General features: G+C 41.8%; 1 protein-coding gene across 1 annotated transcript in view; it reads right to left on the bottom strand.

Moving 5' to 3' along the window:
* ibtk (inhibitor of Bruton agammaglobulinemia tyrosine kinase) overlaps positions 1-23,037 on the bottom strand; it is a 161,905-nt gene that overhangs the window by 37,544 nt on the left and 101,324 nt on the right. The window contains exons 19-21 of the mRNA XM_068026679.1: positions 14,308-14,368; positions 12,670-12,797; positions 982-1,094 (exon numbers count right to left, since the gene is read on the bottom strand). Coding sequence (XP_067882780.1) covers positions 982-1,094; positions 12,670-12,797; positions 14,308-14,368 — 302 coding nt within the window. The remainder of the gene's footprint in view (positions 1-981; positions 1,095-12,669; positions 12,798-14,307; positions 14,369-23,037) is intronic.

Below are 23,037 nucleotides of genomic sequence, written 5' to 3'. Positions count from 1 at the left end.
CATTAGCTGTTATGTCCTCCATGATAAATAGCCTGCCCAAACTGAATGTCTAGGTTCATGCATGCAGTATTGCTCTTTACCAGAAGGTTGTTGGGCACCCACAAAGGTACATCCCAGCAAGATTCAGCACCTTCAGAAGTCACAGGAGAAAATTTGAAATGAAAGGTACTAATAGATGCACATTTTTGATGAAAGATCTGTACAATTTTAGGTGCTAATCAACCCACTTGAGCATTGCCAGCAATTTCTTTCCTTTAATCTCGGCCACAGCCATGTAAGGCGATTCTTACAATTTCTCAGAAACATTACTCAGCTGAGCTCTATCACGCTAATCCTCTACAAAACAAAATAAGCAAAATTCCCTAATCAAAAAAAAACTACCACCACCACAGCCTTAAGGGTTGATAGGGAGAGATTATGTGAGGGCTGTTCATAATCAAAGAATGATGAAAACACTACAGGTAGGAGATATTCTTCTCCAAGCCAACTTTCTTTCCTCCTCTCCTGTGTGTGTGGATTTGTTGTTGGGGTATGGTTCACAAAGACTAGTTAGTCTATGGTACCTCATTACAGTGGCTCATGTAAGCCTCAACGAGTGTTTATAGGTATTCAACAGGCGAGGGCATCACAAGCAAGTCAGACTCTGTCCTCATGGAGGTCTTCCAGGCACAGTGCCATCAGCTTGTGTTGGATTATAGACCAGGTTCCACGACTGAAAGGACAGTATTCTATATCTTAGAACTACCAAGGCCCTTTCCTAAACCCTTGCTGCTCCATCCCCAAAAAACTTTCAAGTTTTTGTGGATTTAAAGCTCAAACTGTGATAATACCATGTTTCTCAGACGAGAAACTACAGTACAAATATCATTCTAATTGTCCTAATTTTGAATGGAAGTATACCTACCAGATGTTGAATCATCAGCAGCCCAAGCCTAGAGCATCCCCTCCCCTCACTATACTAGCTCACTGTGGTATACTCACCTGTTGAAGTTGGGCTCTGCACGAGATCAGATAAATTGTATCCTCCTGAACTGTCAGAGCGCCGCCTCTGCTTCTTTTTTGCCTTTGCTTTTGCCTTTTTGAGAAGCATTTCTCTGAAAAATAAAACAATTTCAATTTGCCTCTTGCTTTATATCACAAGCTTGGTTTTACACAAAGTGTGAGATAAAAATTTAGGTTTCTCCACATTCGCTCACCTAAATATATAAAGGCAAAGAGTTGCAACAACTAGTCTTTGGCGTTACTGGTAGCAACTCATTTGCCACAGTGCTAAGTTAAGTTTATGCCCCAAGAACGTCTTTGGCCTCCTTATCTCGAGAGGCAATGGGTAAGCACCTGGAGGTGGTCAGTGGTGTGTGGAGCAGCGCCTGGAGTGGCTATAAAGGCCAATTCTAGAGTGACAGGCTCTTCCACAGGTGCTGCAGAAAAATTTGTTTGTTGGGGCTGTTACACAGTTGGCTCTCCCCTTGCGCTTTTGTCTTTTTTCCTGCCAACTGCTAAGTCTCTTCGACGCGCCACACTTTAGCCCCGCCTTTATGACTGCCCGCCAGCTCTGGCGAACGCTGGCAACTGACTCCCACGACTTGTGATCAATGTCACAGGACTTCATGTCGCGTTTGCAGACATCTTTGAAATGGAGACATGGACGGCCGGTGGGTCTGATACCAGTGGCGAGCTCGCTGTACAATGTGTCTTTGGGGATCCTGCCATCTTCCATGCGGCTCACATGGCCAAGCCATCTCAAGCGCCGCTGACTCAGTAGTGTGTATAAGCTGGGGATGTTGGCCGCCTCGAAGACTTCTGTGTTGGAACCCAAGAACTAATTAATTAAATAAGTGTACAAATTAAATATTTAATAAATTTTAATCTCACTGGTGGATTATGGAAGATTGTTGAATTCTCAAATAAAACAAGCAACTCACACTTACAAATGCTGTGATAGCAACACTTTGCTAGATGTAGATTATTTTTTAGAGCTGTGCTGATATTTTGGGAATGTGCTTTCCAGTCTACATTAAACTGATTTTTGAAATGTAAGCCAATACCTTCTAGAGTGAAAGCTATCAAATCTATACTATTAAAGTCATAGAGTCATACGGTCATAGAGTTATACAGCACAGAAACAGGCCCTTAGGTCCATCATGTCTGTGCCGGCCATCAAGCACCTAACTATTCTAATCCCATTTTCCAGCACTTGGCCCGTAGCCTTGTATGTTATGACGTTTCATGTGCTCATCTAAATACTTATAAATGTTGTGAGGGTTCCTGTCTCTACCACCCCTTCAGGCAGTGCGTCCAGATTCCAACCACCCTCTGTGAAAAAATGTTTCCTCAAATCCCCTCTAAACCTCCTGCCCCTTACCTTAAATCTATGCCCCCTGGTTATTGACACCTCCGCTAAGGGAAAACGTTTCTTCCTATCTAACCAATCAATGCCCCTCATAATTTTGTATACCTCAATCATGTCCCTCCTCAGCCTTCTCTGCTCCAAGGAAAACCCTAGCCTATCCAGTCTCTCTTCATAGCTGAAATGCTACAGCCCAGACAACATCCTGGTGAATCTCCTTTGCATCCTCTCCAGTGCAATCATATCCTTCCGATAGTGTGGCAACCAGAACTGTACACAGTACTCCAGCTGTGGCCTAACTAGCATTTTATACAGCTCCATCATAACCTCCCTGCTCTTATATTCTATGCCTTGGCTAATAAAGGCAAGTATCCCATATGCCTTCCTAACCACCTTATCTACCTGTGCTGCTGCCTTCAGTGATCAATGGACAAGTACACCAAGGTCCCTCTGTACTTCCTAGAGTCCTACCATCCATTGTATATTCCCTTGCCTTGTTAGTCCTCCCAAAATGAATCACCTGAGCAACCCTCAGGGGAATCTGCATTGATATAATTGAATCTATTTTAAAATATTATAAACACCATGGTTCTGATATAAGCAGAATACTAACCATTTATTGTTTAATATGATACTTGTCAAAGAAGGTAAAACTGCACAACTTACTTACTCCTGTAGATTTTTTTTAAATTCCCTCTCAACCATATGCAGGAAACTTCCTACATTAAATATCCCAAAAAGTACCCTTAATGCCCTTTATATTCACTGAATAGATAATCTTTCAGTAACTGTTCATCATACAAAATGAAGATGAAAATAAACAGAACTCTCAACTATATGACAGTTCAGACATTTTTGAAGAGAAATGTGACTGACTCTGTTTCCCCAAATCACTGATGTCTTCCATTTATTCCAGAGGTAGTTTCTTTCTAGGATTTCAACATATCTCTCCAGACAGATATATCTTCAGATTTATCAGACACAAATAGGTTACAGAGTGGGGAAAGGTAGATTGGTCGAGTTAAGAGTACATAAAAAAAGGTATGTCCAGTCTTTGGAGTTTGGTGATTCTGCTGGCTTCCAGCTGAATTCAGTCTTCCTGAGGCTTTTAGTTTGAAGTAGATGACTGGTTTGGTGAGTCTCTTGGAGATATTGATACAGATGATTTCGTCCAAGGGGGTTTCTGACTGATCAACATTGCATACTCTAGCTACAATCAACAAGCAGGATTTGAAAGCTTTCAAGCTGGAATGCAGAGAGAGAGAGACAGAGAGAGAGAGACAGAGAGAGAGAGACAGAGAGAGAGAGAGAGACAGAGAGAGAGAGAGAGACAGAGAGAGAGAGAGAGACAGAGAGACAGAGACAGAGAGACAGAGAGAGAGAGACAGAGAGAGAGAGACAGAGAGAGAGAGACAGAGAGAGAGAGACAGAGAGAGAGAGACAGAGAGAGAGAGACAGAGAGACAGCTGCCCCCCTCGCACCCTCCCCCACCCCCCCCCCCCCCACCAATGTAGGGGGTGCTCATGTCAAGAGTCCAAAAGCTTCTCCTCTGCTGCAGAGGAAAAAAACCCAGCTTAAAACCAGAGATGGGGAGGGGCTTGTCACATGACAGTCACTCTGTCATTCAAACATAGCAGTTAGCAGTATTTTTCTGCTTGCTGAAAGAACAGATAGTTCCTTTAAATTTCCTGTGTCTTGTTCCTTGCTGGGAAAGTAGCAGACATTTTTTCTCTCCTCATAGTCCTTTGCAATGTAGGATACAGTGTTGCAAACTAGGTAATCATCTTCAGCTGAAAGGATGACTTTGCTGGCAGCTTGTCTTTTTAAAAATGCTCTTTTTAAATCTTTTCAAGAAAATATAAAGACAGATCTCTGGTTAGTAGACCAAAGAAAATTATCATTCAACAAAACACATTGGCGTAACAGGGTAGTAATGCGAAGTGGGTCCTTTTAGAGACAAAGAGGGTGATATATGCTTAGAGGCGGAGAGCAAGGATAGAATACAATGAATACTTTGTATCTGTGTTTACTAATGAACAGGATGCCAACAAAATATCAGGAAAAGCAGAGATGATAGAGGTAATGGATGGGGTGAAAATTGAGAGGTAGGATGTACTGGAAAGGCCAGCTATGCTTAGAGAGAATAAGTTGCCTGGTCTGGATAGCTTGCATCTGAGGATGCTAAAGGGAAGTTAGGGTAAAGATTGCAGAAGGGCTTGCCATAATCTTCCATTCTTTCCTAGATACAGGGGAGGTGCTAGAGGATTGGAGAGTGGCAAATGTGAAAGCTTTGTTCAAGCAAGGGCTTAAGGGCCATCCAGGTAACTACAGTTTAATATTAGTGGTGGGGATGGTTTTAGAAATAATCATCAGGGGAAAAATCAATAAGCTCTTGGAGAAGTTTGAGTTAACTAAGGAGAACAAGCACTGATTTGAGAAAAGTAGATCATGCTTGACTAATCTAACTGAATTTTCTGATGAAGTAACAGAGAAGGCTGATGAAGGGAATTAAGTGGATATTGTCGATATGGATTTTAGGCAAGCAGTTGACCACATAAATGGTTGGTTAACAAAATTGAGGCTCATGGACTAGGAGTGTCAACTTGGTTCAAAAAAATTGGCTTAAGAACAGAACACAGCGAGTCCTGGTAAATGGTTATTTGAAAGACTGGAGGATAGTAGACAGCGGAGTTCCTCAAGGGTCAGTGCTAGGACCACTGCTCTTTATGTATAAATGACTTGGATGCTGGAATACAGAGTAAAATTACAAAATTTTCTGAAACTTGGAGGCAAACACTGAGGATGATACAAATCAACTACAACAGGACATAGATAGGCTAGCAGAATGAGCAGCCAAGTGGCAAATGGAATTAGATACAGAGAAATATGAAATGATGCATTTTAGCAAAAGGGATAGCGAGAGGAAATATAGACAATACAGTTCTAAACAGTATGCAGGAACAAAGGGACCTGGGGGTTCCTGTGCATAGATCTTTGAAGGTGGCAGGACATATTGAGAGAGTAGTCAGCAAAGCACTTGGGATCCATAAATAGAGGTACTGAGTACAAGAATAGGGAAGTAATGCTGAACCTGTATAAAGCTCTGGTGAGGCCACAACTAGAGTATTGCGTTCGGTTCTGGTCACCACACTTTAGGAAGGATGTGAGGGTCCTTGAGGGGGTGCAATGGAGATTTACCTGACTAGTTCAAGGGATGAGGGATATTAGCTACAAGGTTAGGCTGGAGAAATTGGGGCTGTTCTCCTTGGAGAAAAGGAGACTGAGGGGAGATTTGATAGAGGTGTACAAGATTATAACAGGTTTACATAAGGTAGACAAGGAAAAACTGTTCCCATTAGCTGATGGTACAAGGACTAGGGGACACAGATTTAAGATTTTGGGCAAGAGATGCAGGGGGAATATGAGGAAATACATTTTTATGCAGCAAGTGGTAATGACCTGGAACTCTGCGTGGTGATAGCATAGACAATGAATGATTTCAAAGGAAATTGAATGGGAACTTGAGGCAAATAAACTTGCTGGGCTACGGGGATAGAGCAGAGAGAAATGGGACTGATTGGATTGCTCTACGGACAGCCAGCATAGATTCAATGGTCAGAATGCCCTCCTTCTGTGCCGTAAAAGCCTCTATGAGTTTATCAAGATTAGTCCCCATATCACAATGACCTTTTATGAACATGTGTCGCAATGCTTTATGCCACAAATGAAGTTACTTCATTTTTCTCTGCAGTGTAAAATGTATTATGCAAGTTGGTACGATAATGTGGCAGCTCAGTAAATTGAAGCACTGGTATAAAGTTGGTTGGGGTGGTGGGGGACTGGGTACATGAGCTCATAGAAGGAAAACAGCCTAATGAAGGTTAAAAGGGGAATCATCGCTTTGCTACTTAGATGGACATCATGAGAATCAGTTGAATGGTAGCACTGGAAAGGTATGGCTGACATAAGGCCTTGGAGATTGGGGAAGTGCGATAAAGAGGGAACCATACCGTTACATCAAATTAGAGAAGCTACATTCTAATAAAGTACCACATAAACCATATCATATGTTGCAAAGGGAATTACATTACTTACAAATCTATCCTCAGTCTTCCCTTGCTGATTAAAAGGCATCTTCTGAGTAAACATTTTCACAGAACAGAATCATAGAAGAATATAATGGTTACAGCACAGAAAGAGACCATTCGACCTGTCGTGTCTGCGCCGGATCTCTGGAAGAGCAAATCACCTAGTCCTACTCTCCAGCCTTTTCCCCACAGCCCTGCAAACTTTGCCCCCTTCAGATAATTACCCAATTTCCATTTTGAAAGCCATGAACGAATCTGCCTCCATCACACTCTCAGGCAGTGCATTCTTGATACCAACCACAGGTTGCGTAAAAAATCTTTTCCTCATGTCTCCATTGTTTCTTTTGCTAATCGGTGCCCTCTGGTTCTCGACCCATCTTCCAATGAGAACAGTTTCCCCCTATTTACTCTGTCCAGACCCCACCTGATTTTGAACACCTCTACTAAATCTCTTCTTAATCTTCTCTTTTCCAAGGAGAACAGCCCCAGCATCTCCAATCTATCCACGTAACTGAAGTTCCTCACTCCTGGAACAATTCTCGTGAATCTTTTCTGCACCCTCTCTAATTTTAGAACTGCCTTTACAATCAATAATGAAGTTTCTCCTCCCTCACCACCAACATACATCAATTGTGCAGCATAAGCCTATTGTTGTATTTTATGGACACCAGCTTTACAAATACAATATCAATGCTATTTCATTAATGCATCATAGACAGCCCACTCTCTCAAGAAAGACCAGTCAACAGTTCTCCCTATGGTTCAAAAACTGACAGACAAACCTATAAGCTTTCCAATATTTGGACTTGAAACCAGATCTAAAATAACCAAAAGCTACACTCCCTTCATTACTTAAGGTTTCTAACTGCCTTTTCATAATAACCTAAAAGATATATTGGCTTTCGCATGCATATGATACTCATTAATCTATGAACAAACACACCCCCTCTTTGGTAAAAGTTTACCCAGGAATTTAGAAGATTCAGTGCAAAGTCAAACTCATTTCAAGTTAAATAACAGTGGCAATCAGTAAAATTTAAACTTAATGCCACAGCTCCCTCAACTGGTCTAACTCAGAAATGAATCCAACTACCAACCTTAAGTGAACTCCAACCTCAGTTTCTTATACAAAGTGCTGAGCATGAAACAGGTTTACCAATGCATCTGCAAACAGTAAGTTATCAATATTGTACCTGTATTAACAAAACATTATAATTCTATTTGCTCCTATATGGATGCATTTGCAAAGAAATTGCCAAGAAAAAAGTGTCAACATTCCCATTTCACAAATTTACAGCAACTACAGATTATTCAAGTGTTCAGTGTGCTTTTTTTAAACCAGTCACTGGAGATTATCATCTGGCAAATAACACACAGGATGAGTGCAAAGGTCAATCATAACAGGCAATCACTGACAATCTTCATTGTATTCACTGGAGCCATTTCTGTATTATGGTTGCCTTCACTAATAAATAATTAAATCTATTTTTTTTCCAATTGGCAGCTTTACAGAGAGTTCCCAACAATTCAAGTAGGTACTGCATATCAATATTTGATCTAAGCAGTTTACAAAACAAGTAATAAACTTGCACATGAACAGAAATGCAGCTGCTGTTGCTGCCGCCAGTCTGTAAGTTCAGAGAGGGTGTTCAGAAAGAAAAATTGAGGTATGACATCATAGGGAGGTAGATAGGTGATTGGCTCGTGAGTATTTCCTAGTTATCTTATCGAAACTAGGGAATAAACTGGTGTGTCTTAACTTTCTTTTTCTTGAAGTAAGGGCGGCACAGTGGTTAGCACCGCAGCCTCACAGCTCCAGCGACCCAAGTTTGGTTCTGGGTACTGCCTGTACGGAGTTTGCAAGTTCTCCCTGTGACCGCGTGGGTTTCCTCCGGGTGCTCCGGTTTCCTCCCACATGCCAAAGACTTGTGGGTTGATAGGTAAATTGGCCATTGTAGGTAGGTGGTAGGAGAATTGAGGGAAGGTGGGGATGTGAGAGGGAAAAATGGGATTAATGTAGGATTAGTATAAATGGGTGGTTGCTGGTCAGCACAGACTCGTTGGGCTGAAGGGCCTGTTTTGGTGCTATCTCTCTCTATGACTCTAATGTTTATTACTACTAGTAAGATGTATTAAGTATTAGTAGAGTTTATCAGTATTAATAAGGTTTATTAGCACGAGTACTGTTCATTAATAGTAGTAAGGTTCATTAGTATTGGTAAAGGTTTTTTGGCAGTAGTAAGGTTTATTAACAGTAGCAAGGTTATTAAACAACACAGAAAGGAATCGCAGGGCTGCTCCAACCTTCAGAGTGCACATCCTACGCTATGTGGGAACTCCAGGTACTTCTCAGGTCCTGGAGAACTATATGTGTAGGAAGTGTCGTCATTGCAGCAGATTGAGCTCCAGGTTTCAGAACTTGAGCAACAGCTGACGTCACTGCGGTACATCAGTGAGGTTAAGAGCTTTGTGGATGGCACGTTTATATCTGTGGTCACCCCACAGATCAAGAGTATGCAGGAAGAGAGGGAATGGGTGACTGCCAGACAGTCAAGAAGAAACAGGCAGATAGTGCAGGAGACCCCTGAATGCGTCTGATTCTCCAAATGGTTTTCAATTCTGAATATTGAGGAAAGTGATGGTTCATCTGGGAAGTACAGCCAAAGCTAGGGCACCAGAGGTGGTTCAGATGTACAGGGGGGTACAAGGAGGACTGGAAGAACGATAGTGATAGGAGATTCGACAGTCAGCAAAGTAGACAGGCATTTCTGTGGCTATAGACGTGAATCCAGTATGGTGTGTTGCCTCTTTGGTGCCAGGGTCAAGGTTGTCATTGAATGGCTGCAAAGCACCCTGAGGGCGAAGGGTGAACATCCAGCAGTCGGGATCCACGTTGGTATCAACGACATAGGCTGGAAGGGAGATGTGGTCCTGCAGAAAGAATTTAGTGAGCTAGGTAAGAAATTAGCAAGCAGGACTTCAAAAGTCGTTATCTCCGGATTACTCCCAGTATCACGAGCGAGTAGAGAAATAGGAGGATAGTGCAAATGAATGTGTGGCTGGACAGACGGTGCAGGAGGGAGGGCTTTAGATTCCTGGGGACTGGGACCAGTTCTGGAGAAGGTGGGAACTGTACAGGCCGGACAGGTTTTTCCTCATGGTGGTTTGTTAGTGCTATTGGGGAGGGTGTGGGAACCAGGAGGAAATATCAAATACCAAGGTGCACAGAATACTGGGAGAGATAGCACTAGAGTAGGGAATAGTAAGTTATTAGGTGTGGCAGAGTAAGGAAGAATATAATAAAGTCTAAATCAGGGTTAATGTGCATGTATGTGAATGCATGAAGTGTTGCTAATAAGATCGGTGAGTTGCAGGTGCAGGTACATGTGGAAATATGATGTTGTGGCTATAACTGAGACCTGGTCAAAGAAGGGCAGGACTGGGTGTTAAATATTCCTGGATACAAGGTGTTCAGAAAAGATAGGAAAGGGAAATAGCAGAGAGGGGTGGCAGTATTGATTAAGGACAGCATTGTAGTGCTGGAAAAAGGATGTCCCAGAGGACTCGAGGACAGAATCTACTTGGCTAGAGCTAAGGAACAAAAAAGGCATAGTTACATTGCTTGGTGTTATCTATAGGCCACCAACTAGTGGGAAGGATGTAGAAAAATAAATTTACAAGGAAATTATAAAGAGGTGCAAAAATTATAAGGTAGTTATAATGGGGGAATTATCCAAATATAGACTGGGATAGTAGTAGTGTAAAGGGCAGTGAGGGGCAAGAGTTCCAGAGTGTTTGTTCAGGAAAAATTTCTACAACAGTATGTTTCTAGTCCGATGAGAAAGCAGACACTGCTGGATCTGGCTCTTGGAAATGAGGTGGGCCAAGTAGATCAAGTGTTAGTAGGAGAACATTTAAGGGACAGTGATCAATGTATCATAAGGTTTATGCTGACTGTGGAAAAGGACAAAGAATGATCCAGAGTAAGATTAATTAACTGGGGGAAAGCCAACTTCAATAGGGTACAAATGGATCGGGGGCAAATAAATTGGAGTCAAAGGTTGACAGGAAAAATGGTAGCTGAACAATGGGCTACCTTCAAAGACACAGTTCGGCACAGTCAAGGTATGGGCTCTCAAAGGGGAAAGTTAGGGCAAACAAATCCAGAGCTCCCTGGATGATAAAAGAGATAGAGATTAAGATAAAGAAAAAATGTGCTTACGACAGATGCCAGATAGGCAATACTATTGAGAACCAGGCTGAATATAGAAGGTCCAGAGGGAAAGTGAAAAAGCAAATAAGCGAAGCAAAGAGAGAGTATGAAAAGAGACTGGCAGTTAACATAAAAGGGAATCCCAAAGTTTTCTATAGATATATAAATAGTCAAAGGGTAGTGAAAGGAGGAGTGGGGCCAATTAGGGACCAAAAAGGGGATTTGTGCATGGAGGCAGAGGGCGTAGCTGAGATATTAAATGAATACTTTGCATTTGTCATTACGAAGGAAGATGATGCAACACAGGCAATGGTGAAAGAGGAGGTAATTCAGACACTAGAAGGGTTTAACATTGATAAGGAGGAGGTATTGAGTAGACTGTCTGAACTTAAATTGGATAAGGCACCAGGACTGGATGAGATGCATCCAAGGATACTGCAGAAGTGAGAATGAAAATTGTAGAGGCACTGGCCATAATTTTTCAGTCTTCCTTAGACTCGGGGCGGTGTCAAAGGCCTGGAGAATTGCAAACGTTACACCTTTGTTCAAAAAACGGTGTAAACATAAGCCTAGCAACTACAGACCAGTCAGTTTAACTTCGGTAGTGGGAAAATTCTACAAAGAATAATCTGGGGCAAAATTAATAGTCACATGGACAAATGCGGGTTAACTGAAGAATGCGGGTTTTCTTAAGGAAAAATCATGTTGAACTAACTTGGAGTTTTTTTGAAGAGGAAACAGAGAGGATTGATGAGAGTGTTTGATACAGCACCACACAACAGACATGTGAGCAAAGTTATAGCTCATGGAATAAACGGGACAATGGCAGCATGGATACGGAATTGGCTGAGTGACAGCAAACAAAGAGTAATGGTTAATGGATAATTTTCGGGCTGGAGGGGGGTTTGTAGTGGAGTTCCCCAGAGGTCAGTGTTGGGACTCTCGCTTTTCCTGATATATATTAATGACCTAAACCTTGGTATACAGGGCATAATTTCAAAGTATGCAGATGATATGAAACTTGGAAGCATTGTGAACTGTGAGGAGGATAGTGTAGAACTTCAAAAGGACATAGACAAGTTGCTGGAATGGGCGGACTGGTGGCAGATGACGTTCAATGCAAAGAAATGTGAAGTGATACATTTTGGTTGGAAGTACATGGAGAGACAATATAAAATAAAGGGTACAATTCTAAAGGGGGTGCAGGAGCAGAGGGACCTGGGCGTCTATGTGCATAAGTCATTGAAGGTGGCAGAACAGGTTGAGAGCGTGGTTAATAAAGCATACGGTATTCTGGGCTTTATTATTAGAGGCATAGAATGCAAGAGCAAGGAGGTTATGTTGAACTTGTACAAGACACTAGTTCGGCCTCAGCTGGAGTACTGTGCCAGTTCTGGGCGCTGCACTTTAGGAAGGATGTGAAGGTGTCGGAGAGGGTGCAGAAAAGATTCATGAGAATGATTCCAGGGATGAGGAATTTCAGTTATGAAGACAGATTGGAGAGGTTGGGCCTGTTTTCCTTGGAGAAGACGGAGGGGAGATTTGATAGAGGTATTCGAGATCATGAGGGGTCTGAACACAGCAGATAGGGAGAAACTGTTTTCACTTGTGAAAAGATCGAGAACGAGAGGGCACAGATTTAAAGTAATTAGCAAAAGAAGCAAAAGCGGCATGAGAAAAAACTTTTTCACACAGCGAGTGGTTAAGGTCTGGAATGCACTGTCTGAGAGTGTGGTGAGGGCAGGTACAATCAAAGCATTCAAAAGGGAATGAAAAGGAAGAATATGTGCAGGGTAACAGGGAGAAGATGGGGAGTGGCACTAGGCGAAATTCTCCTTTGGAGAGCCGGTGCAGACACGATGGGCGGAATGGCCTCCTTCTGCACTCTAACCATTCTGTGAAATACCAGAAATCATAACCAACCCGAGCAGAGATACAGTAACATTGCCCCTTCTCAGATAGCACAGAAAATGAGGGAAACTCATTGGTATCATCACAACCTGGTAAGGAGTGTCACTTACTTGGAAGGTTGTTCAATGTCCAATTCAATTTTACTGGCCACAGAGTTATCAACCACCTCTTCGCCCAGGAAACTGATGTCGGGGCCACCTGGATAAGGAGTGATGATCCTTTTTTGCATAGCTGGAATCTATAAGTTAAAAACTCTGAAGCTTCAAAACTCAGCTTCCTAAACTTACCAAGCAAATAAATAAAGAAAAAACAAACTATCCCTTAATTTGGTAATGCTGGTGGAAATAATCAATTGCATTCCAATTTACCAATCTACAAGAATAGAACTGGAAGGGTTAACAAAATGGATTCCCTCTTCTCCCCCCCAAAAAAATTTGAGGCGCACAAACATTAAAGTTACACTTTGAAACATCTCAAAATAATGGAGTTTCAAAAAAAATCTTATAATTTTCTGGAGACACAGTATAAACCAAAATAAATATATTGTAGCAGTCATATGACCAATGTATGTAAAAAATAAACTGCATGGAATTCAATGAATAGTTCCTCTAGGTGTCGTACAGGTTATCTTAGTGACAAACATTTAGATATTTGTGCTGGATAGCATACCAATAGAGAGAATCTGATATTTCATAACAGGATAATGTAGACTGATGAAGACTGTATTCATTTTAAATTTCAGCTTTGGCTCAGTTTTGTTTTATTAATTCAGGAAATGTGAGCGTTGCTGGCAAAGCCAACATTTATCGCCCATCCCCAATTGCCCTTGAATCACTGCAGTCCATGGGGGGGGTAGTACACCCAGAGTGCTGTTAGGGAGGGAGTTCCAGGATTTTGACCCAGCGACAGTGTAGGAATGGCAGTATAGTTCCAAGTCAGGATGGTGTGCGACTTTGAGGGGAACTTGCAGGTGGTGGTGTTCTCACGTGTCTACTGCCCTTGTTCTTCTAGGTGGTAAAGGTCACGGGTTTTGAAGGTGCTGTTGAAGAACTTTTGCCTTTGGGCCAGAAGATTAAGTGTTCAAGACCCACTCCTCCAGAGACTTGAGGACATAATCTAGATTGATACTTCAGTGCAGAAGCAAGGGAGTGCTGTACAGTCAGAAGTGTTGTTTTTTGGATAAGACATTAAACTGAGGCCCTATCTGTCCTCTGAGGTGAATGTAAAAATCCTACCGAACTATTCAAAGAGAAAGAGAATTCTTTGTGTCCATGATAAACCACTATCCCTTGACCGATACCACTAAAACATATTATCTGGTCATTTGTCTAACTGCTGTTTGTGGGATCTTGTGGTGCGCGAACAGCTGTCACCTTTCCCTAGTTTACAAGAGTGACTACAGCTCAAAAGTACTCATTGACTAGGAAGTGCTTTGGGACATACTGAAAGTTGCTATATAAATAGAAGTTCCTGCTTTCTTGTTTCTATTCCACAATACAAATAAATACAGAAGTAGCAACATAGCACAGGCCTTCTGTACAGATACTACATGTCACCTATACAAATGGCACAGTTCCCAAGGGGCACACAATGCCAGCATTACCCTTGAAAATAGTGTGTACATTAGCTTTCAAGTTAGTATACCTAATAAGACTAGGAGATAAGTCAATTCAATTTGATAAGGCGGCTTTGGAATTTTATCCTGTGTTGTAGTCAATGCTATATCTAAAAGGTCTGAGAATTCTTACCATATTCCTATAAGCAACTGAGAGCTCCTTCAGCACTTCATCACTGAGAACGTCCAGAGATCTGAAATTAAAAATCAGTAGCAATGCTATGTATATATATATATCTTTCCATGGCTCTTTAGGTATGCATGTGTCAAAACAGACACTGGGTTTTCTGAACAATGACTTCTTATTCACATTACATTTTAATGGCTTAAACAATGTTTCCAAACTGTTGAAACCAAATCAAAATATATTAATGCATATTTAGACAATATACATTTCAAGATTAATATGCAGACAATGCTTAACATACTATACTTCCACCTCTGTGACAAAGCAAAGCACAGGAAATAGTAGTGTAATCTAAAAAATAGACACCAAATCAAAGGACCTATTAGGAAGGATAACCAAAAGCTTGGTCAAAGGAGGTCTTAAAAAGGAAATAGACGTAAAGACAGTTAGGGAAGGAATTCAAGAGTGCAGGTCTAGATGGCTGAAGGCACGGTCAAGAATGGAGGGGCTTCCAATTTAAACCTCTCACCTTCCTGTTCAAATCTCTGCAGCCTCCTCCCTCCCGACAATCCTCAATCCTCTCCAGAACACACTGTTTTTTGTGCATCCACTGCCTATCCCAATAGGCTCTATGCACTTGAATTTCCTCTACCTCTCCAACTTTAAGAACCTCTTTAAATTCTCTGTGACTAAACTTTGAGTTGTCCAATTCCAATACCTCCTTTGTCGTCTATTGTTGTTCGATTATACCTCTGTGAACCAGCAAGATATTTTTCCACATTTTAGGGGTAACGTAAATTTTGGAATAATATTCTCATTAGGGGATTAATATCAACATGCCATGGGATGGAATGGGTGTTCGCATCCGAGGCTTGGAGGTAGCTGGTGACCATTAAGTATGGGGAAAAGATACCTGGAGCCCTAGATTTCAGTGTCTTGGTAGAACATGCAGAGCTGTTTGTGCGAGAGGTATGAAAAGCTGCCGTAGCCAAATTTATGGCCAAGTTTGAGTCTTCTTTGGTGCATCTTTATTTTTATTTTTCAGATATATAATGGGTGGTGGAGGAATCATGACAACCTGCATCTCAATTTTTTTTTCTCCAGATGAATATGATGTAGGAAATACTTGTGTATTAATGTAAGTGGTTATTTTGGTTATTTTCTGCTTTCATTATTCACAATTAAACTGAAGAAAAAATGAATGACTGCAAAAGCTGGAAATTGACAAAAATGGAAATATCATGCTTTTACTTCAAAACGTCCATGTTGGCATTTATGCTCCACAATAGCAGTAGTCCTAATTCCACATGCCCACCCGTTCCAATCTTGTTTTATCCTATTTCCTTCAATCACCTCCTCAAGGGCAATTAGGGATGGGTAACAAATGCTGGCCTTGCCAGTGACGCGCACATCCCATGAACAAATGAAAAAACAAACCTTTCTCGCTTAACATTCTTACATGTTGCCATGGGGGGAGATTTGGAGGCCTCTTGCCCAGTGGATTTGAGGAGGTAGTGCCCAAAAAACAGTGGGGTTTGACTTACTGCTCTGTCTCGGCGGAGTGGTCAACAATATATATCAATTGACCGACTGCTGGGTGGCCAGCGAGCCCACCAGAAACAAGGTGAAGGCCCTTTGGTCCTATGATCCACGTAAGATCTGATTGCCATTTTACGACTCAATGAGGCAAAGTGTGCACTGTCCACACCCTGCACAGTTTTAGCTGGTGATCCGGCTGAAAAAAGGATCCCAGGTGGTAAGTTTCCACATATTTTTGTGGAGCTGGGAGGAGCCACGGTACTCCTCCTGGAGCTCCTCAAAAACCACCTAAAGCTGCTTTCATGTCAGGTTCCCTCCCTCCCAAGAACAGACCCCCACTTTTCCAGGTCTAGATTCTGGTCGGCCTGTCCAATATTGTATCTATACAGACCCAGTGGGTTGCCCCCGGACATTTGTTTTCTGCCCACCAACCCTCAAAATGGGCCAGGTATTCCGTCAACACTATCAGGCACTGATTCGTTGCTGAAAAACACAAAGGGGTGGGGGCTTTGAGATGCCCCATGGTTTCTGATTCAATCACGAACTCCAGTCGTGCATTCCACAGCCTACAATTCTCTGTGTAAAAATGTCCAATCACCTGCATCCATTTACCTTATTCCGGAATCTTAAACACCTCTCACTAATCATCCCACAATCTCCTGATCCAACTAAAACAGTCCCAATTTGTCAAGCCTTTCTGCGCATTTGTATTTTCTTATACCAGACAGCAACAGAGTGAATCTTTGGGGCGGCACAGTGGAGCAGTGGTTAGCACCGCAGCCTCACAGCTCCAGTGACCTGGGTTCGATTCTGGGTACTGCCTGTGTGGAGTTTGCAAGTTCTCCCTGTGACCGTGTGGGTTTTCGCCGGGTGCTCCGGTTTCCTCCCACAGCCAAAGACTTGCAGATTGATAGGTAAATTGGCCACTATAAATTGCCCCTAGTATAGGTAGGTGGGTGGGTGGGAATGTGAGACGGTAATGGAATTAATATAGGATTAGTATAAATGGGTGGTTGATGGTCGGCACAGACTCGGTGGGCCGAAGGGCCTGTTTCAGTGCTATATCTCTAAATTAAATTTAAATTAAAATAAATCTGTGCTGTACCCTTTCTATTGCTTCAATGTCCTTCCATCAGTGCAAAGGCCAAAAGTTCGCATAGTACTCCAATCTCAGCCTTCCTAAAGTTTTATTAAAAAGTCCATGTTTACATTTTCCTTGGGGTTTTGGGTTACACAGGCAACACACTTTTATTGCCCACTCCTAGCTGCCTTGAGAAGGTGGTGGTAGGCCTTCTCCTAGAACTGCAATAGTACTTACGGTGATGCTGATGATGTTTACACAATGGTATTAGGTATGGAATTCCAGGATTCTGACCAAGTGATAATGAAGGAATGCTGCATGTCCACGTTGGCATGGTGTGTGGTTTGGAGGTGATCATGTTCCCACAACATTGCTACTCTAGTTCTTCACAGAATTCTTACAGTGCAGAAGGCCATTCGGCCAATCGTGTCCACGCTGGCTCTCCAAAAGAGCAATTCCATCAGTTCCATTCCCCTGCCTTCTCCCCATAACTCTGCACATTCTTCCTTTTCATATAACTGTCCAATTCCCTTTTTGAATGCTTCAATTGAACCTGCCTCCACCACACTCTCAGAGCATTCCAGACCTTAACCACTTGCTGCATGATAAAGTTTTTCCTCGTGTCACTTTTGTTTCTCTTACCAAATACTTTTAATCTGTGCCCTCTCGTTCTCAATCCTTTCACAAGTGGAAACAGTTTCTCTCTCTATCTACTCTGTCCAGACCCCTCACGATTTTGAATACCTCTCTCAAATCACCTCTCAGCCTTCTCTTCTCCAAGGAAAACAGTCCTAACTTCTCCAATCTATCTTCATAACTGAAATTCCTCATCCCTGGAACCATTCTCGTGAATCTTTTCTGTACTCTCGCCAATTCCCTCACGTCTTTCCTAAAGTGCGGTGCCCAGAACTCAATGCTGAGGCCGAACTAGTGTCTTATAAAAGTTCAACAGAACTTCTTTGCTCTTGTACTCTATGCCCCTATTAATAAAGCCCAGGTCACTGTATGCTTTATTAACTGCTCTCTTAACCTGTCGTGCCACCTTCAACGACTTATGCACATATACACAGGTCCCTCTGCTCCTGCACCCCCTTTAGAATTGTACCCTTTATTCTATATTGTCTCACCATGTTCTTCCTACCAAAATGAATCACTTCACATTTCTCTGCATTGAACTTCCTCTGCCACCTGTCTGCCCATTCCACCAACTTGTCTATGTCCTTTTGCAGTTCTACACTATCCTCCTCACAGTTCACAATGCTTCCAAGTTTCATATTATCCATAAACTTTGAAATTGTGCCCTGGACACCAAGGTCTAGGTCATTAATATATATCAGGAAAAGCAAGGGTCCCAACACTGATCCCTGGGAAAGTCCACTACAAATCTTCCTCCAGCTCAAAAAACATCCATTAACCACTACTCTTCGTTTCCTGTCACTCAGCCAATTTTGTATCCATGTTACTACCATTCCTTTTATTCCATGAGCTCCAAGTTTGCTTACAAGTCTGTTGTGTGGCACTGTATCAAGCTCCTTTTGAAAGTCCATGTACACCACATCAACAGCACTGCCCTTATCAACCCTCTCTGTTACCTGCTCAAAAATCGAGATTGCATGGAAGGGCTGTTGAAGTAATCTTGGTGAATTGCTAAAGTGCATGCTGCAGCCATAGTGGGCCAGTTGTGGAGAGGTGGATATTGAGTCCAAGGACACCAAACAAATTAACTGCTCTGTCTTGGATGGTGTTGAGTTTCCAGGTGTCACTGCAGCTGAGCCCATCCAGGAAAAGTGGAAAGTATTCCATCACACACCTAACTTGAGCATTGTGCAAGTTGGAAAGGCTTTGAGGAGTTAAGAGCGTGTGCCACCCTTTGTAGAGTAGCCAGCCTCCGTCTTGCTCATGTAGCGGCTTCGGTGGGACTGATGCTCCAGTTCAAGTTGTGGTCAACACTGACTCCACGATTCTGATTGGTGGGATCTCAGCAATGGTGGTGCCACTGAAAGTGAATGGAAGGTGGCTGGACTCTCTTACTCGACTACAACTTCTGTGGCTTAAATGCTTTCCAACACTTGCCAATCCAGTTCCTATTGACAGTTGGCAACACTCGACACCATCCAATAAGAGCAGTTAAGTTGCTTTGCATCCTTGTCGCTTCACGATCAGGAGAGTTACAAATGCAGCTGAACACTATGGAATTGTCAGCAACAGACCCAGTCCTGACCTTATGTTGAAAGGATATTTATTACTGAATCAGGTGAAGATGGTTGAGTTGAGGACTATAGATGACTAGCATCTGATAATCACAACCATTTTTCTTTGAGTCAGGTATGACTGCAGCTATTGGAGTACCTTTCCATTGACTTCCATTGTTTCAAACGCTTGATAGAACTTCTTGGTGCCATACACAGTTGAATACTACCTTAATGTCGAGAGCAACTACTCTCATCCAAGTCTGGATCAAGGCTGTAAAGAAACCTGGAGCCAAGTGATTCTGGCAAAACCCGAACTGAGCATCAGTCAGCAGGTTATTGGTAGGAATCTACCAAATTCATAATCAAATTTTACAAAATTTCACAGCCACAGCATTTTAAGAACCATGAATTTTACGATTTCATATATTTAAATCATAAACTTCAGTGTCGCAAATCGCGAAACTGATCTATTTAAAACAAAAAAAAAGACAAGGGAGGTTTCTGGTTTCAAATGGCATTTATTGTATACTCAAAATCTATTGTAAAAAGCTCTCTATAACCAGTCGCATTCTTTACTCATTGAAGTCAGTGGTTGAATGTGTGCATGGAGCAACCTGCAACTATCCATTTCTTCATTTCTATCTTCACGCTGTGAACACCTGTCCGTGTTTAGACACAGCTCACTCCACATCCAGAGTTTGTTGGAATTGTCACACAGTGTCATGCTAGCCTTGCAAGTTGGGGATTCAGCATTCCAAAGTTCCAAAACAGCACAGATAAGAGTACAATCTGTTTCTTTTGCAATGCTTTTATAAGCAGGAATCTGCAGCCTACAGTTCTTGTCGAAGCTAGGAATCACACCAAATGAATGCAAATCCACCATCAACAGCTGCATGTGTGCAGGATCAAAGATACGGACAACTTTCAGGATCACAGAAGGTTGTTTAAACCAGCTTTTTCTTCACCGCTTGACTCTTCCCCAGTAATATTATTTGAGCTTCTTTGCCACGCAACACCTGTTGAGCATAGGCATTTAATTCAGCATCATCAGAGTGTTCGTTTGACTGTGCTTCAGCCCAGAACTGTACATCTATTACTTTACTGTAAGCTTTGTGGATTGTGATGTGTAGAGATTCAAATCAAGTGATTAATTTCATCAGTTGTGTAGCATTCTTGGCAACAAACTAAACTTCCTCATTAAGCTGAGCATCATTTAGAAGGGTTACAATATCTGCTAAAACCTGTGTTTTTGGTGTCAGTATGAGCGCTTGAGACCAAGTCTGAGTAGTATTTCAGGTTAGCTGCGTGATACTATACTGTACTGGCCAAAACCAAAAATTCTAATGTGTAATTACTGGCTCTGGAGGAAGGGCAATGTTTTGTTCCCTAATTTCAGCCATTTCAGTCGCATTTGCGATGTGTTACCTGTATCAAAGCTTGCGGCTAGGGCAGTGTTTGAAGATCTTTTTAATGTCAACTTTACCAAACTCGCTTTTCCACAGCTCACCGATGAGAGAAATTATATGTGCATTACATGTAATCTGGGCAGCATTGGCATTACATCTTGGAGCACAGATTTGAAAGATTTTGTCATGTAAGTTGCATTGCCACTAATGAAGGCAGACACTTTGCTGAAATCTGCAGCATATTTTGAAAAGGTTTTAATTATCGCTTGGAGAACTGTGATGTAACTAATAGCTTCTAAGTGGACACAGTCTGCAAGCACCATTGTTAGCTTTCCAACTGTACCTCTTTGGTCTTACCAGACATAAAATCAAACAAAACATGCAGCACATAATTGTCTTGCTCATCAGTGGACTCATCACAAATAATTGCAAAAGACTCACATGCGTTAATCTGAGACTTCATCCCCTCACAATGTGCAGCAAAAACCTTTGGTAGGTAGTACTGTTCATAGTTTATTTGCACTTGGCAAGCAACCACCATTTTGCACATCACATTGAATGAATACCTGCAGCGTTGGGTGATCAAGTTTTTCCAACGGTATGTTAGCAACTGCAAAAACATCCACAAGTTCCATTGTAACCAACTGACGATTTTCTGAACTCTCTGTTGACTTCTTAAAAAGAGATGAAATCGCTGCTTGTTTTTTGTGTGTTTGTTTTCCAGCAGGTGTCTGATGCTCTCTTTCCTCTGAGATGGCTTTTGGACTCTAAGTGGTGCTGAACCACTGCCTGCCGTGTGTGATCGAACAAAACATTGCAGCTTGCATAAAACAGTATTCCCCCATCACCATGCAGAATTTGGCTTCCAAATTCTTTCACTCCATGTGCTGCAGTAATGGTTGTGGCCATTTTTGATTTGCTCATTCTAGCATTCTCGCATTGTCTGCTAATACCTCAGACTGCTTCAGTCAAAACTGTACCAGAAGCCCACCTTCATCCACCAATCAGCAAATTGAGCCTTGTGTCAAATATTAAAACGCGCGATGTTCAGAACATGCCCAGCAATCAGTGAGGTGAGCCTTGTGTCAATCACTAAAATCGGTGAAGTTTTCAAATGTCCGATTTCACGGAAGACCCAAGATTTCATGGAGGTCCTGAGATTTCATGGACTGTGATGCAATTTTTACGGCCCTAGTTACTGGTAACTAGATATTGGTTGATGGTATTATTGATGATGGCTCCTGCTATCATTTTATTGATCTCAACTTATTTATTCTATATCTCTTGCCATAAAACATAGTATTTCATTAGCTTATTCTAAATGGCCTTATCCATTTGCGATGCTGTTTATGTCTTCTGAACCTGAACTCCCAATTCCTTCTTTTCTACACTCAGCTTTACCTCAAAGTATAATGATTACATCCATTTTAACCAAAATGTACAACCTCACATTTATTGACATTAAATTCCATATGCCAATTTTTACCCACTCCACCATCTTATCAACATTCCTTTGCAGCTTCTTTAGTGGCTCAGTGGGTAACACTCTTGGCAGAGGCAAACAATTCCAAGTTCAAGTCCTACTCCAGGACTTCAGCATAAAAATCATGGCTGCTACCCCAGTGCAGTAGAGGTATTGCTGCACTGTCAGAGGTGTCGTCTGTCAGATGGGACGTTAAACCGAGGCCCCGTCTGCCCTGTTAAGCTGATGTAAAAGATCCCATGGCACTATTTTGAAGAGGAGCAATGGCGTTATCCCCAGTATCCTGGCCAATATATACCCCTTAATCAACATCACAAAAACAGATGATTTGGTAATTTTTACATTGCTGTTTGTGGGAGCTTGCAGTGAGCAGATTGGCTACTACGTTTCTGACATGTGACTACACTGAGAAAGTATTTCACTAGCTGTACAGCGCTTTGAGACATCTGATGTCGTGAAAAGTTCTACAGAAATGAAAGTTTTATTTTCTTTTGATCCTCAATTATTTGCTATGCCTATTTTAGTGCCATTTGTAAATTTGGATACCACTCCTTCTAGCGCTATAGCCAAATTACTGATGTATATAGTGAAAAGTAGTCTTCGAACAGAACCCAGTGAGACACCATTATCCACTTCCAACCACTCTCAGAAATTGCCCTTAAATTCATACTGCTTCGTCATTCATCAGTTTTTAATCCAATGTGCTCAATTAGATTCCTAGGCTTTCTTAAAGTTCGTATACACCACATTCACTATGTCACCCCCCAAATAACATATTAATGCACATACACAATGTAGCATTATTCATTCTTAGTAAAAATGTTTTTAAGACAGCAGGCCCCACTACAACCCTTGTCCATCATCAATGACCACTACAAAAAAAATTTAAAACACCAAGCTGCATACTAATATTGGTAATAGCAGTTACAAAATCCTCAGAAAATCTAAATAACGAAATGCATTTATATAGTGCTCATCATGTAGGTATTCTTGTAATCCTTTACAAGGGGAGAAAGTATGATCAGAATTATGATT

The sequence above is a fragment of the Heterodontus francisci genome, chromosome 3 (assembly GCF_036365525.1).
Source record: "Heterodontus francisci isolate sHetFra1 chromosome 3, sHetFra1.hap1, whole genome shotgun sequence".
NCBI classification, from domain to species: domain Eukaryota; kingdom Metazoa; phylum Chordata; class Chondrichthyes; order Heterodontiformes; family Heterodontidae; genus Heterodontus; species Heterodontus francisci.
The sequence above is the reverse complement of the archived record's forward strand: the minus strand, read 5'-3'. Positions and strand labels throughout refer to the sequence as shown.